The sequence below is a fragment of the Colobus angolensis genome, unplaced genomic scaffold (genome assembly GCF_000951035.1).
Source record: "Colobus angolensis palliatus isolate OR3802 unplaced genomic scaffold, Cang.pa_1.0 Scaffold355, whole genome shotgun sequence".
Lineage (NCBI taxonomy): Eukaryota > Metazoa > Chordata > Mammalia > Primates > Cercopithecidae > Colobus > Colobus angolensis.
In genome coordinates, this window is record NW_012116877.1 from 627393 (window position 1) to 642608 (window position 15216).

Consider the following 15216-nt stretch of genomic DNA (forward strand, 5'->3'; position numbering starts at 1 on the left):
GGGAGGCTGAGGCAGGAGAATCGCTTGAACCCAGGAGGTGGAGCTTGCAGTGAGCCAAGATTGTGCCACTGCATTCCAGCCTGCGCAACAGAACGAGACTCCGTCTCAAAAAAAAAAAAAAAAAATTACCGAGTGGCATTTTGACTCCATATAAGGAAGAACTTTGTGTCTTGTCAGAGCTGTTCAATAGAGGAATGACTGACTTTGGATGTGGTGAGAACTTACCTCTTAAGTTGTGAGGGCTGGACAAGCCCTCACAGGGATATTCCAGACAAGGCCTGATAGTGTGTGTTTCCACAAATTATTAATCTACTAAGTAAGTAGACTAGAAGAATTCATTGCATTTTTTTCTTTTCTTTTCTTTAAAACATCTGTGTTAGTCTGTTCTTGTGTTGTTATAAAGAAATACCTGAGGCTGGGTAATTCATGAAGAAAAGAGGTTTAACTGGCTTCCAGTTCCGCAGACTGCGCAAGCATGGTACCAACCTCTGCTTAGCTTCTGGTGAGGGCCTCAGGAAGCTTACAGTCATGGCGGAAGGCAAAAGAGGAAGCCAGCATATTACATGGTGAGAGAAAGAGCAAGGGGCTGGGAAGGTGCCACACTCTAAATAATCAGAGCTCACTCATCAACAGGGGGATGGTGCTAAGCCATCATGAAGGATCCACCCCTATGATCCAATACCTCCCAGCAGGCCCCATTTCCAACACTGGAGGTTACATTTCAGCATGACATTTGGAGGAAACAAACATCTAAACCATATCAACATCCAATGTCATTTTCTCCTGAGTTTTCATTGCCCCTAGATGTCAACGTCAGTTTATGTTTATACAACATAACTCACCTTTTGTAAAATGTAGTTTAATAATCACCCTCTCATTTAATCTACACTACACTCCTATTAAGTTATTTAGGTGGATTTTCATCCTAGTTTGAAAGACAAGGCTCAGAAAGGTAATAGGTCCAACGCCACCCAGGTAGTAAGCAGCACAGCCGGAAAAAGTATCACCCAGGTTAAGATTCTATTACTGACTTTTTTCATGAGATTGATTTTACTCTTTAAGAGAGGTATATCAGGCTGGGCGCGGTGGCTCACACCTGTAATACCAGCACTCTGGGAGACCGAGGTGGGCAGATCATGAGGTCAGGAGATCAAGACCATCCTGGCCAACATGGTGAAACCCCATCTGTACTAAAAATACAAAAAATTAGTCGGGCGTGGTGGCAGGCGCCTGGAGTCCCAGCTACTCAGGAGGCTGAGGCAGGAGGATGGCGTGAACCAGGGAGATGGAGCTTGCAGTGAGCCAAGATCACGCCACTGCACTCCAGCCTGGGCGACAGAGCGAGACTCCGTCTCTAAAAAAAAAAAAAAAAAGTATGTCAGCCATAAGGAGTTTCTCCAGATACCTCAGGTAGAATGAATGAACATACGTAAGATTACATATATACGTGTGTGTGTGTGTGTGTGTGTGTGTATATATATATATAAAAATAGGGATAAACATATTCTCTCTTACATCTAAACATCTGGATATAGATGTGTATAGGCACACCTACTGTAGTGTAGCAGAAAGCAACCTGGAGTGGAAGCCCAAAGCATTGAATTCTAGACTGGGTTCTGTGTAACCTTGGATAATTGATGTCCATGCATTGGACCTTGATTTTTCAAACTGCAAAATGAGGGAACTGAACTAAATCATCTCCAAGGTTCTTTCTTGCAATCAGACTCCTTATCTCTCAGCAAGATGATGTGTACTGAGTGTCTTCCACCCCAACAGGCACCTCCTCTCTAGCTGCCCTTAACAGTAGCTGGCCAACAAACCATCTCCAAAAATGGAGTACTCATTCCTTTCAGAGGCAACCCTTGGAAACAGTTGGAAAGTCTGAGTAACAGAAGGCCTTGCCTTCTACTACCTTGAAATCTTCCCGAATTCTCATTAAGTGTCCAGCAGCCACATCCCACTGTTCCTCCCAGACAGGCTATCACAGTCCCTGAAAAAGACCAAAATGTGCCCACCCCCACCTTTTTTTTGAGACAAGGTCTTGCTCTGTCACTCAGGCTGGAGTCCAGTGTCACAATCACGTCACACTGCAGTCTCAAGCTACTAGGCTCAAGCAATCCTCCCACCGCAACCTCCCATGTAGCTGGGACCACAGGCATGCAACACCATGCCCAGCTAATTTTTTAATTTCTTGTAGAGATGGGGTTTTGCCACATTGCCTAGGCTGATCTCAAACTCCTGGGCTCAAGCTGTCTGTCCACCAGCTACCATGCCGTTCCTACCTCTCTTTTAAGCAAGTAATGTATAAACCTGTGCCATTTTTTAATGCAGTTGGGGTTGACTGGCCCTCCCATACTCAAAAAGATTCCTGCCAGCATTCAGATTTTGTGGCTTCTAGTACCACAGAAAATTCAGGGCACTTTGACAAATTCAGTTCAATTTCACTGACACTTGCCAAGCCTGTTTGTAATTAGGTTTCCTACTTATTCATCACTGTCTTACTTGGCTACCAACAAGGAGTCTTAGGGGTCAAAGCAAGATTCAGACATAGAACTTTATTTTGTCCAGACATATAAATCTGATGATCAATAAACCGATTAGTCTAAAAGGCATCCATAATGCGAGGATCAATGCCCTTGAAGGTGGCAGGGCTTCTACAACTGAAAAGATTTATGACAGAGAGAAAGGATTGCAGAAAGGACTGAAAAGGTTTTATCTTGTTAATGTACATACTCTTCTTATTACCCCAGTTGATGGATTCTAAAATTGTGGTTAGGAACCTAAGAGAAAGAACAGGACATCACAAACAAAGCCTCTTTTATAAGGCAGAGCTGGGACTTCTAGTGATTGAATTCCTTTTTTCTTTCATGATATTGCCTTTAGTGAAATGGGGACAACAAAGGCCAGTGTATTAAATGCCCAAGATTGGACTACAGAGACTTTAACTCAGCAAGAGCTCTACCTAGGGCATGGTGAGCCCTGAACTTTGGGCCCAGCTCTGTACTGATGTGCTGTACAGTTTGGGGAAAATCCGTCCTTCTGGGCTCCAGGTTCTTTCTCGGAAAGGGAGAAGGTTGAATATAAACCTCTAATGTCCTTCAGGCACAACATTCCAAAGTCTTAATTCTGTGACCTTCAAACTTAGAATTCCTTTCAGGATAGCCAGGCCTGCAGTGAGTGAATTGAGTCTAAGTTCATTTGGGCAAAATCTATGAGCCTTTTTTGCAACAAGCCCAACAGCTTCTTTTACTTAGATACATAAAGTAATAAACCCTGATTTTTGTGTTACCCAAGCTCAGGCTATAGCTCCAGGGGAATTTTTAGTGTTCCTCAACAGTATTGACAGGACCACCAGTAAATTATGGAAAGTCCTCTGCAATGATTTCCTCATGAAAGTCTTCTGAAATACTCAGTGACTTAGAATGTCAGCACTAGAAATGTTCTCTGATACTGTGTAATCCAAATGAGGATATTCCCTGAGAGAGGAATTGACCTGACTTACTGACAGAACCTAGGATGAGGGCCCCCAAGCAGTTTCTGCAGCCTCATGAAGATCCTCCTGACAAACGGTAACCTTGAGAACCACTGTGGTTAGAGGAAGTAGCTCTGAGTCTTAGATCCCCACAAGCAGCTCTCTCTTTCAGCAACTACTCATTATCTCATCTGTGAAATGTTTATGTTGGTCTTAATGATCTCCGAGTCTTCTAGCTCTGCAGTTCTGCTTCTCCCATCTCAGACTGTCTGGACAAACAAGCAAGGCCTTCTTCTGCAGCATCATCTCTTTGACTGCCAAGGGTGTTTTGGCTACTGATTTGTATTCTGAGTATGTGTGTGTCTCATTTCATAACATAAAGAAAGGGAAACATTCTCAGACAAGGTTATTCTTAGATGTGGGAACCAAATTCTGCTGCAGTGTCTTGGAGCTTTTTGATTTTCCTCAGAGAGATGGTCTCACCACTTTGTAATATGGCTGTCCTTGTGGCATAGAGTGGGTAATCCAGCTTCCCCAGGGAAGAGAAAAATTCCAGAGCACATTCTCCAGGAGCATAAAGGAAAGTCATCAGCATCGTTGGCCTGTTAACTTTAAAGAATCATAAAATCATAGCATTTTAAGCCATAACATTTTAGAATCTTAGAATCCTGGAGTCTGTGTTTCAAGCTGGGACAGACCATAGTAGTCATCGTTTAGCTTTAGTCTCTCAGACCAGGCTCTGCCTACATACCCTTAGGACAGAAGCTTACTGTCTTTCTATAAAGTGAGAAAGAAAATAATAATAACTGATCCTTATAAAGTGCTTCTAATATGTCAGGTACTGTTCTAAGTGCTTTTTACTTAACAATTAATGCATTTATCACAGGAACCCTATGAAGTAGGTACCATTACTGTTCCCATATCATACACAAGGAGACTGATGTATCCTAGAGCTGTTAAGTCGCAGAGCTGGGGGTTTGGACCCAGGCAGTCGGTCTGTCTCCAGACTGCTCATGACCACGGTGCTGTGCTACAGAGCTTTCAGAAATGGGCGTCTTCTGATTCAGGGGTGTCCTACTCTCCTGCATAGAAAATGGATGCTTTCAGCTCTGCTAGGATTCTCTACACCTTGATATATTTCTTTAAATCAGGGGTCAGCAAGCATTCCTGTAAAGGCTTTTCAAAGGCCATATGCTCTCTATCAGTAACTACCATTGTAGCAGGAAAGTAGCCTTAGTCAATATGTAAATGAATAGATGTGGATGTGTTACAGTAAAACTTTGTTTACCAAAACTAGCTTCAATTACGAAAAACATGGTTGAAATTTAATTTTTGTAAATGTTTATAGTATGAATAAAAGATTCTGTAGTAAAATTAATTTGGAAAACACAGTCTTGTACATACTCCCATCTTAGAGATTCACAGTTCACCTCCCCACCTTCTTTAAGAGACAGGGTCCTGTAGTCACCCAGGCTGAAGTACAGTGGTGTGATCATGGTTCACAACAGCCTTAGACTCCTGGGCTCAAGCCATCCTCACGCCTCAGCCTCCCAAGTAGCTGGGCACTACACCAGCCACCATGCCTGGCTACATTTTTTTCTTTTTTTTTAGAGATGTAGTCTGTCTATGTTACCCAGGCTGGCGTTGAAGTCCTGGTCTCAAGTGCTTCTCCCGCCTTGGCCTCCCAAAGTGATGGGATTATAGGTGACAGCCATCACATCCAGCCCACCCTATTGTTTTAAAAACTTCTCAGGGTCGTGGAATAAAAACAAAATCGTAATTGTTTATCTCTATTTTACATTGTGACTTCACAAACATATGGGACTACAGAACTCTTTTCTTTCCTTTTCTTTGGCAAAAACAACTATTAAGATCCCTTGGAATCTATAGTCTGTTGTCCACATTTGGGAAATGTCTATCTCTGGTTTATCTATAAACCCCTTTGTTTATAGATAAGTAAATTGTGTCTCCGTACACATCAGATGGTTCCTTGTAGACATCTGCAAAGCTGGGCTCCCTGTCTCCCTCACAGAACCACTTCTCCTCCTATGACCACATTTCATGATTAGCTCCATAATCTAGAAACTTTGAGGAATCTGCTCTAGACTTCTCACTCAGCTCATAGTCCTACTTCCTGTTAGTTTCTACTTCTCTTTGACATGCTTTCCTCTCTTTCATATGTCCTTTCCACTCTGTTGTCATTGCTACTTATTTCCCAAGCATATTTGACCACAAAACTATGGGAAAAAAACTATGGATCTGCAGGTGAAAAAATAAATGTCATGAATCCAGGGAATAGTCTGACTTTTGTGGCAGCTGTGCACCAGCTCTCCTATCCTCCTGGGTCATCAGGGGCAGGGAGGTGCCAAGCCAAAGAGGTGTGATGTGGACTAAGAGAGATTTGTGACCATGTGGTAGTTTGCTTTTACTTGGGGTTAAGGTAGAAGAGACCCAGGATCTTTAGAACCATGGAATTTTTGTTTAGGAAGAAATCTTCAATCTTAGCCACCTGATTTTACAAAATAAGAAACTAAGGCCCAAAGACTTGACAGTTGTCACCAAAAATTAGGGGGAAAGCCAGGACTGAAGACTAGATATCTTCTCTTCCAATAAAGCACTCCCTCCACTCTGCCCCAATCCCTTATTGTATAATAGAAATAGCACCTCGGAGCTGAAAGGGTCCTTGGTGAGCATCTTATAGGTGAAAGAGCTGAAGCCCAGAGAGGTTCAGTGAGGTCTGCTAGACCTACCCAAGATGGAACCACAGGAAAGAAGTCACCTCAGCACCTCCCCAGCAGGGCTGCAAAGCCGGCGTCCCCTGGCACTGCCCCTTCAACTTAGAAGAGTTTAGAGTTTTTAGGAGAAGTTATTAAAAACACTTGCCTTTTCTGAGCCCAGGATCCCTTGTGTAAAGTGCAAGGATTGGGGTCACTTGATGATCATTTGGGTTCCATAGAATGATTCCATTTTGTGATTCTAAAAGGAGACAGTCTTGTTCCTGAATGACCCATGTTTCTTTTAAATTTATTTTTATTTATTTTTTGAGACGGAGGACTCATGTTTCAAGTTTTTTTCTGTGAACAAAGGGTCTGTCACTCTTTTCCAGAGGATTCAAAGGCAGCACAGTTTATTTACCTGGGCAATTGTGAGCTTCTTGGGGCCTGAGTTCTCAGTCCCATTCTTAGCCCCAGCTTTTGTCTGTCCTGCTGAGGGACAGACATGGCCCACGTTCCAGGTTGAATCGTTGTGATCCCTGACGTCAGGTCTTTTCAGGCAGAGGTGGCCTTCCCCTAGAGCCCAGGAGAGAAGGAGAAGCCAACTCTGCAGAGCAGTTCTCCAGCACCCTAGAAGATGACAGTCTCTGAGTGGTGTTGTGTAAGCTCCGCATCCCAGAAGATGAGGGTCTCCGAATGGTGTTTCGTGTGGGGTTTTCACCTTCAAACCTGGTGGGGAGGCAGGGGAACATGATGGAGGGAAGTCCAAGAAGAGACAGAGATAAGGAGAAAAAGAAACAGAGAAAAAGAGAGAAAGAAACAGTAGCAAAAGGATACCCTGGATGCTGTGTGAGAAGACAGAAAAGCAAGTAGACAGTGAGTAGCAATAAAGAGCAAGTGAGTTGAGGGCTTCCATCTCTGGGCACCTGCCCGTTTCACAAGGCAGCTCCAAATCCCAGGCTGTCAGAGCTAAAAGGGACCATCTGGTTCTAGCCTCTTATTTTATAGATGAGAGCCCTGAGACCCAGAGAAAGAAAAGATGCCCAGAATCATCCATGCAGCCCTGTGCACCAGGACTGAGGGAGCTGCCTCTGGGGCCAGGGCTTTCTGGGTGGAGCCCTGTTCTCTGTTTGTTCTCATCTATCCTTCCTGCCTGGATTCAGCCCATCTTTGACTGGGGAGTCGCGACTGGGACCTGCTGCCTTCTAGCAGTGCTTTTCTGCCAACTAACTGGAAGTCTCTCTTATTGCCTTGGTACAGGATATACTGCGGGGACACCATACAAGGTCCCACCGACCCAGAGTAATACTGCTCCACCCCCCTACTCCCCATCACCCAACCCCTATCAGACGGCCATGTATCCAATCAGAAGTGCCTACCCCCAGCAGAATCTGTATGCCCAGGTAGGTACATGTCAAAGCCACTTCTTCTGCAGGTAGAGGAGCCTCCAGCCTGGGCGCAGTGTGGTGGGGAGGGTGAGGAAGTGAGGGAAGGAGAGGACGGTTAGTGGCTCGGCTAGCTGTCCTTGTTGTATCACGGAAGCGATATCCCTGCAGTCTGCTTACTCCCTCACTCCACGGCCCCTAGAGGGGTGAGGCATGAAGTCATTTAGATTAACAGAGCCCAGAATGTCAGAGGACAAAGGCCCTCAGAGATTTTCTAGCTCAACTCCTTTGTTAAACAAGTGGGGAAACTGAGACCCAAAGAAGGGAATGACTTGTCCAAGGTTACACCATGAGCTATTGGTTGGTCAAGATGAGATCCCAACGTCTTGGTCTTTTCTCTCTAACCCCCACATCTACCCTTCCTCAGTCTGTGAGCTGAGTGGGGAGGATGAAAGTACACAGGCTCTGCCACCAGACCTCTGTGACCTTAGGCAAGTTACTCTCTCTTTCTGTGCCTGATGGGCCTTTCTGGGCTCCTTCAGCTAGAGGATGTATGCATTCCAGGATTGGTATGAGACAGGGGACCATATGGGGCTCTGGCACACCCATGACACATTCTTATGGAGTGACAACTCTATAGGAAGTACAAGTGGTGAGGAGAATACTTTTTGAGTTTAAAAAACAGCTATATTTTAGAGTAGAAGACAAAACTTAAAAAAAAAACGAGGCTTGAGATCAATTTATCTCATTTAATAGAAACATTTGGAGATTTCTGAATTAAGATGATATCAGGGGCTCCTGTTTACTTCCCCTAGAAGTCAATGGGCCAGTGGATTGTGGCAGCAGGAAGCAGCCATGTGATTCAGGCATTGGGAGTCACCTCGGACCACTGCCTTCATCCTTGCCTTTCTACCTAAAGGGAAATAGCTAATAAGAGACATCCTGGGAAATGCTATTCATGTATGCCTTTTCTTTTTTTTTTTTTTTTGAGATGGAGTCTTGCTCTGTTACCCAGGCTGGAGTGCAGTGGTGTAATCTCAGCTCACTGCAACCTCCACCTCCCGGGTTCAAGCCATTCTCCTGCCTCAGCCTCCCAGGTAGCTGGGACCACAGGCATGCGCCACCATGCCTGGCTCATTTTTTTGTATTTTTAGTAGAGATGGGGTTTCACCGTGCTGATCAGGCTGGTCTCGAACTCCTGACCTCAAGTGATCTGCCTGCCTTGGCCTCCAAAGTGCTGGGATTACAGACATGAGCCACCGTGCCCGGCCGCCATTTTTTTTTCAACATGTACTTTTTTTTTTACAACATGCACTTGTACCAGTATGATACTACTACCAACTCTCCTTCCGTGTATGTGTTCTGGAGTTTACCAACCCTGTTCACATGCTTGGTAACTGATTGACTGTTATTCCTAACTTTAAATTTTAGGCAGCTTATAAAAGTTCATTGCAGTAAGATAAAACATTTTAAAATGCTAAAACCAAGGTTAAGGGAATAGAGCTCTTACCCCGTTAGATCATCAGAGCAGCCTTAGGAGCAAGGCAGGACAGGATTAGAGCCTTATTTTTCAGACCAGAAGCTGAGCCCAGCACTGCACTGACCACAGTCACAAAGACAGACAAGCAGAACCCCAGCTGGGGTCCGGACCTTGTGTCCTTCAGCCAGTGCTGCTCTCTCCATATCCCACCTACCTCTCCAAATGCCTATGTGACCTCAGCCTCTTTCCCCCAGGGAGCCTACTACACACAGCCGGTGTATGCTGCCCAGCCTCATGTCATCCACCACACCACGGTCGTCCAGCCCAACAGCATCCCCTCTGCTATCTACCCGGCACCTGTTGCCGCCCCCAGGACCAACGGCGTGGCCATGGGCATGGTGGCAGGCACCACCATGGCAATGTCAGCAGGTGAGGGCAGCTTCTGCATCAGTGTCCATCCCTTTCCTCTACGAACTCAAAACGGAGCGGAGAACAGTCATAGAATCGACTGCAGCGTAGCACAAGAGATCCTGCGCCAGGGGGCTTGTGAACCCAGAGGAAGGAGCCTCTAAATCTGTCTGTGGGGATGAGGAAGATTTCACCAAGAAGGGCATATTGAGCTAGGCCTTAAAGGGTGAACACAGGCTAACTAGAGAAGTGAAAGAGGGAAGGGCAGTGCGGAAAGAACATGAATATGGCATGTTCACAGAATGGAGGAATGGAGCCAAGGCCCTTAGGAAATAGGGACTTGGAGTTGGAAGGTGGCTGCATCGCTGGCAAGGATAAGATGGTGGAAAGTCTTGAACACCTTTTGGTACCTCTATTGCGCACAAAGTGGGTCAAGCAGGGCAGGGATGCGGTTAGGTTTAAACATTCTCTGGCTGCAGAGTGGAGACAGGATTAGAAGGGGTGATTTGGAAGCAAGTAGCTCAGTAAGGAGGTTGTCAGTGTACTTTAGGGGAGAGAGATGATGCTAGCACTCCAGTAACAGCAGGGGCACCAAAAAAGAGGACACAGGGGCAATGTTCTTTATTAGGCAGGAGCTTAAGAACCTGTGCAGTAATTATAATAATTATGAGGGATGAGAGAAGCAGAAGTCCCCAAGGACCCTTTTTTTTTTGGAGACAGGGTCTTACTTTGTCACCCAACCCAGGCTGGAGTGCAGTGGCACGATCTTGGCCTCCTGCAGTCTTGATCTGCTTGGGCTCAAGTGATCTTCCCACCTCAGCCTCCCAAGTAGCTGGGACCACAGGCATGCGCCACCACACCCGGCTAATTTTTGTGTTTTTTTGTGGAGGCAGGGTTTCACCATGTTGCACAGGTTAGTCTTGAACTCTTGGGCTCAAGGGATCCACCCACCTCAGACTCCCAAAGTACTGGAGTAACAGATGTAAGCCATTATGCCTAGCCTAGAGACCCGACTTTTAAAGAACCAGCTAGGATACCATCTGAGGTAAGAAGTATAAGGGGTAGAGTGAGCATTTGGATTTTATTCTGCCCCTAACGTAAGGGTATGGTTAAGGCCTCTTACTCCCCAGATCAAGTTTGCAAACTATTGGCAAACTGACTCAGTGTCAGCCTTGTTCAGGTCCTGGGAACCCAATATCAACAGATCAGATCAGAACACTGTCCTTAAGGAACACCTAGGTTAGTGTGGGAAATACAGCCACACACATCGCAATTACCACTCAGTATGATTGTGCAGTAAGAGAAGCATACAAAGAAAAGTACAAGGAAGGCTGGGTGTGATGGCTTACACCTATAATCCCAGCATTTTGGGAGGCCGAGGTGGGCGGATCACTTGAGGTCAGGAGTTTGAGACCAGCCTGGCCAACACAGCGAAACCCCATCTCCACTAAAAATAATTAGGTGGGTGTGGTGACGGGCACCTGTAATCCCAGCTGCTCCGGAGGCTGAGGCAGGAGAATCACTTGAATTCAGGAGGCAAAGGCTTCAGTGAGCTGAGATCGCACCATTGCACTCCAGCCTGGACAACAGAGCGAGACTCCATCTCAAAGAAAAAGGGAAAAGGAGGACTTAGAATAGTGATTGATTCTGTCCTTAAGCATCAGAAAAGATTCTCCTAAGGATGTGAAGTCTGGCAAGGTGGAGAAGGGCAGACAGCAGTTCATCAGGAAGGCGAGAGAGATAAGGGGGATTTGGGCAGAGGGAGCAGCCATGTAGCTTCATCCTCTTCATTCCTGTGTCTGGTACAGCCTCGTCGGTTACTTTTTTCTCTCTGGATGCTCAGGTACCCTGCTGACCACGCCCCAGCACACGGCGATTGGGGCACACCCTGTCTCCATGCCAACATATAGGGCCCAGGGAACCCCTGCGTACAGCTACGTGCCCCCACACTGGTAAAGCCTGCAGCCCATCCAAGTGAGTGTGGCCAGGGTGAGAAGTGGGAGGGGGATACATACAGGAACTGCCTCAAAGTCCCTGATTTGGGTCTGGTGCACAGGTGTCAGCTGGAGCAGGTAATAGCTGTCAAGTTATCAGTTGCTTTCCTGCTCCAAGGTCCATAATATCACTCTTAATAATAGCTATCACTTCTGTTGACTGCTTGTTGAAATCTAAATAAGAACAGAAATAATAATAGCTATCCCTTTGTTTATGTTATCTCATAATCCTTATAGTTGCTCTGTGAAATAAGGATCATTAGCTCCGTTTTACAGATAAATATGTAGTTCAGTATCACTTAGCCAGTAAAAATTAAGCTAGGGCTTAAACTTCAGTTCTCTAGTACTGAATTCTGTGCCATTTACCTTATGGTCTTCAGATTTCTTTTAACTTTGGGCCCCATTCTTCAAATGAACTCTTACCTAGATCATATGTTAGAGCTTTGATTGGAGCTGTTTGGAGGCTTCGGGCTGACCCAGGCCACTGGCTTCCTTGGTCCCCTCAGCAGCTCCTGAGGCAGTGACAGTGAACCATAGTGCTCCAGGGATGTCACTTTGAAATCCTCTGGCCCACCACATCATCTGGCCTCCCCCATCTCATCCAGGGCTCTTGGCACCAGAGTACAACAGCTTCCACAGGCAGGAAGCGGGCAGCTTCACTAGGAAGGCACAGAGGCTCCATTGAGGGCTCCCGAGTTGAGGGGAAGGGGTCCAGAGGTTTCCTTGAGGAAACCTGGAATATCACTGACACTGGGGGCCTCTGGAATATCACTGACACTGTTTCTTTCCCCTTTCCCTCCACAGATCTGGAGTCACACATTGTATGCAACTACTCAAGTCTTACACCGGTGCTGGAGCAGTTCCCTAGCAGCACCACCTCTATTTGCAAGAAGAGACAACGGAAGTGCAAGGGTCACTTTATGCATCTTTAATGGTTTTGATTTTTATTTTTGGTTTTTGTAAAAGCTGCTTTTTCTAATCTCCTGCCTCTCCCCGACTGTCCCCCTCTTAGCCGCTGCCCTTCCAGCTCTACCCACTTCCTCCTACCTGACCAGGCCATGTCCTCTCTGCTCTTCCCTAAGTGTCCTGTCCCTGGGGATCCCAGTCTAAAGGCAAGCAGAGAGTAGGGTTTATTGCAATGGTTCATCTGAAGGCTGGATTCCATTTGAAGAGCATAAACAGATGTGGTCCAGGGTAGGAACTCAGAGCTGTTGAGCAGGCTACATCTCTGGGGGAGTGTTCTGGTTGTTTTTCTTAAGTAAGATTAGTTCAGGACATTCCCATGTCCTGGACACAAATGAAATGTCTCCTGAGAACCATTGCAACAGACCAAGAACAAAACCACCTGAGTACGTAGGAATGTTATTAGCCCCTTAATACCCTAGGCCAAGAACCTGGGGAAAAAAGTGTTTAGAATTTGGGGGAGGGTGGGGGGAGGGAGGGCATTGTGGGGAAGGAGAGGGGAGAGGGGAGAAGGGAGCAGTGTTTGCCTCATGGCTTTGGTTTGAAAGGTCTCTGGTCAAAGCATCTGGCCCTGGACCTTCTGATTTGCACAGTGATGTTAACTGACCTGGCACTTCCTCAAAAGGTGATTTTGACCTTAGACCTGCCAAGCGGCTGCAGGGTGGTGGGATCCCAGCATCCCGAGGCCTTGGAAGGCCAGATGCCCTGTGTCATCCAGACTTCAGCCTCTGAGCTGTCATGGACCCACTCTGATGAGGAGCTTCCTCCTGACTGGAGTGGGAACCTAGGGCATTTCTCTCCCTTTCCTTTTGCCCTTCCCAGTGCCAGGACTCACCTGTCTGACTGTAGAGCTTGCAGGCAGGCCAAGCCCTTGGTTACCTGTGCCATTCGTGGCCCAAGTGAAGGAACCATATTCCAGGTGGGTGCTGGCGGTTCTGAAGGTCAGGATAGTGAAGGAAAAGCAATAGCAATAAACATTTCATAGACTCATGGAACTGAAGGGACCTTAGCAATCATCTCATCCATTCCCCTATTTGGCAGATGAGGAAACTGAGGCCCAGAGAAGAGGAAAGGACTGCCCTGGACCTTACAGTAAATTAGCATTAAATGCAGCCTTCCTACCTAGTGGGCACCTTGCCTATAAAAATGTACCTAGGGACAGATTGGCTTGGTTTTGTAAAAATTAAGTCAGCAGCGCCCATACCTGGTGAGTCTGGAACAGTCTCTGGGCTCCTGTTTCTGCCCTTTTCCTCCATGGACTCCAAAGGCGGGGGTTGAAGACTGGCCAGAAGCTACATGGGGGCAGATGGCAGGAACAGAAATGGCAAATGAAGAAATAGCATTTGGAAATTCTGTGAAGACATCTGGAACTTTCATCCTGTACCTGACTCCACCTCCAGGAGAAGGAGCAGGTGGGCTGACTGAAAAGGAGAGGCCATGCTTTTAGGACAGTAGCCCCTCATCCCGAGAGGAGAGGAAGAGGAGGAAGAGAGTGGGAGTCATCAGGAGAGGAGGACGAGGATGAGGCCCAGGAGACAGGCTCATCTGGGAGAAGAGGGACCCCTGGGACGAGGAGGTCCCTGCTAGTCTCAGCCAGGAGCCTGGATTGCCCAGCAGCAGCCTCTGGTACCCAGCGCTTGGCTGGGCCAGCAGCTCCTCTGGGGGTGGGGCACGAACATTTTACTGTACAAAATGGGATCATTGACAACATTTGGGACTTTAAAAAACTGTTTTCATTTTAAATTCACGCAAACTTGGACATACCCTTACCCCTACCCCCCATGTCTCCCTAAGGGAAGGAAAAATCAGGAAACCTTTGGATTGGAAGGAGCTCAGAAGCTGTCTAGCCATTCCCAGGAGGGTAAAGCCCATCAGCATCCTTGGTCTAGAGCCAGGAGTTTGGGGGCCCACCTTCCTGGGCTTCCAAGGAACTTTAGGACCAGTAAGAAAAAATTCAGCTTTTCTAAATTGTCTGTTCTAGGGTGCTGATGAGGTTTCACTTTAGAACAACAGAAAGTTTTCCAGTGTTAATTCACTTTTTGCAAATACCTCCTCCCACCCTCTTTGGTTTTGTAAAGGTGGGTAAAGGTTGTGCTGGATTATGTCATACGTGTTTGAAAAATGCCAAAATAATAATAATGATAATGATGATAATAATAATAGAAACATTTGGATTTGTCAGGTGCATCACAGAGTTCAAAGCACTTCACAGCCTTTCATGTGCTCGCCCTGAGAGGGATGGGGTCACAATTATTACAGTCAATTGACAAATGAGGAAACAGGTTATGGAAGGGAACAGGCCCACAGCGAACAGCATGCTGGTATCTGCCAGGCTTCCCAGAACCCTGCTGCTGCCTCCATGTGGGCTGGGGTGGAACCACAGAGAGGAGAAAGGAAGAAGAGGAGACCAGCCACCAGTAAGTAAAACTAACAGCTGGACCTCAGAGTTCACAGAGCAGTTGAACATAAATTATCTGGTTTAACCCGATGAAACAGAGGTTATTTCTCCTATTTGATCCATAAGGAAATCAAGGCTTGGAAAAGTCAAGTGACTTGCTAGTAAGTGACAGAGCCACTTGAATCCCAGGCTGTCTGCTGTCTCGTTCCCCTCCATCTGATCCCCACACAGGCTCACATACTGAAGCATCTGTGCTCTGTGCCCTATCTTAGCCCCTACTATGTAGTCCAAGAGCAAAGGGAGGCCCCAAGGTGAAAATAGGGCACTGAAAGGCTGTGGTTTGGAGGAGCCCAGGTCCAGCACCCCTTTTTAAGTATGAGCCCCAGTTCAGCCGGCCTCAGC

The 15216-nt window shown here is 46.5% G+C and overlaps 1 protein-coding gene across 3 annotated transcripts in view; it reads left to right on the forward strand.

The window, feature by feature from the left end:
- The window catches only part of FAM168A (family with sequence similarity 168, member A), a 211207-nt gene extending 196637 nt beyond the window's left edge, over positions 1 to 14570 (forward strand). For 2 of the 3 annotated variants that reach the window (XM_011953030.1, XM_011953031.1), the window contains 4 exons: positions 7447 to 7589; positions 9306 to 9480; positions 11303 to 11433; positions 12258 to 14570. In XM_011953030.1, the coding sequence (XP_011808420.1) occupies positions 7447 to 7589; positions 9306 to 9480; positions 11303 to 11415 (431 nt within the window). In that variant the 3' untranslated portion in view covers positions 11416 to 11433; positions 12258 to 14570. The remainder of the gene's footprint in view (positions 1 to 7446; positions 7590 to 9305; positions 9481 to 11302; positions 11434 to 12257) is intronic. The other variant, XM_011953032.1, reaches the window with a different exon arrangement.
- Positions 14571 to 15216: the final 646 nt, after the last annotated feature.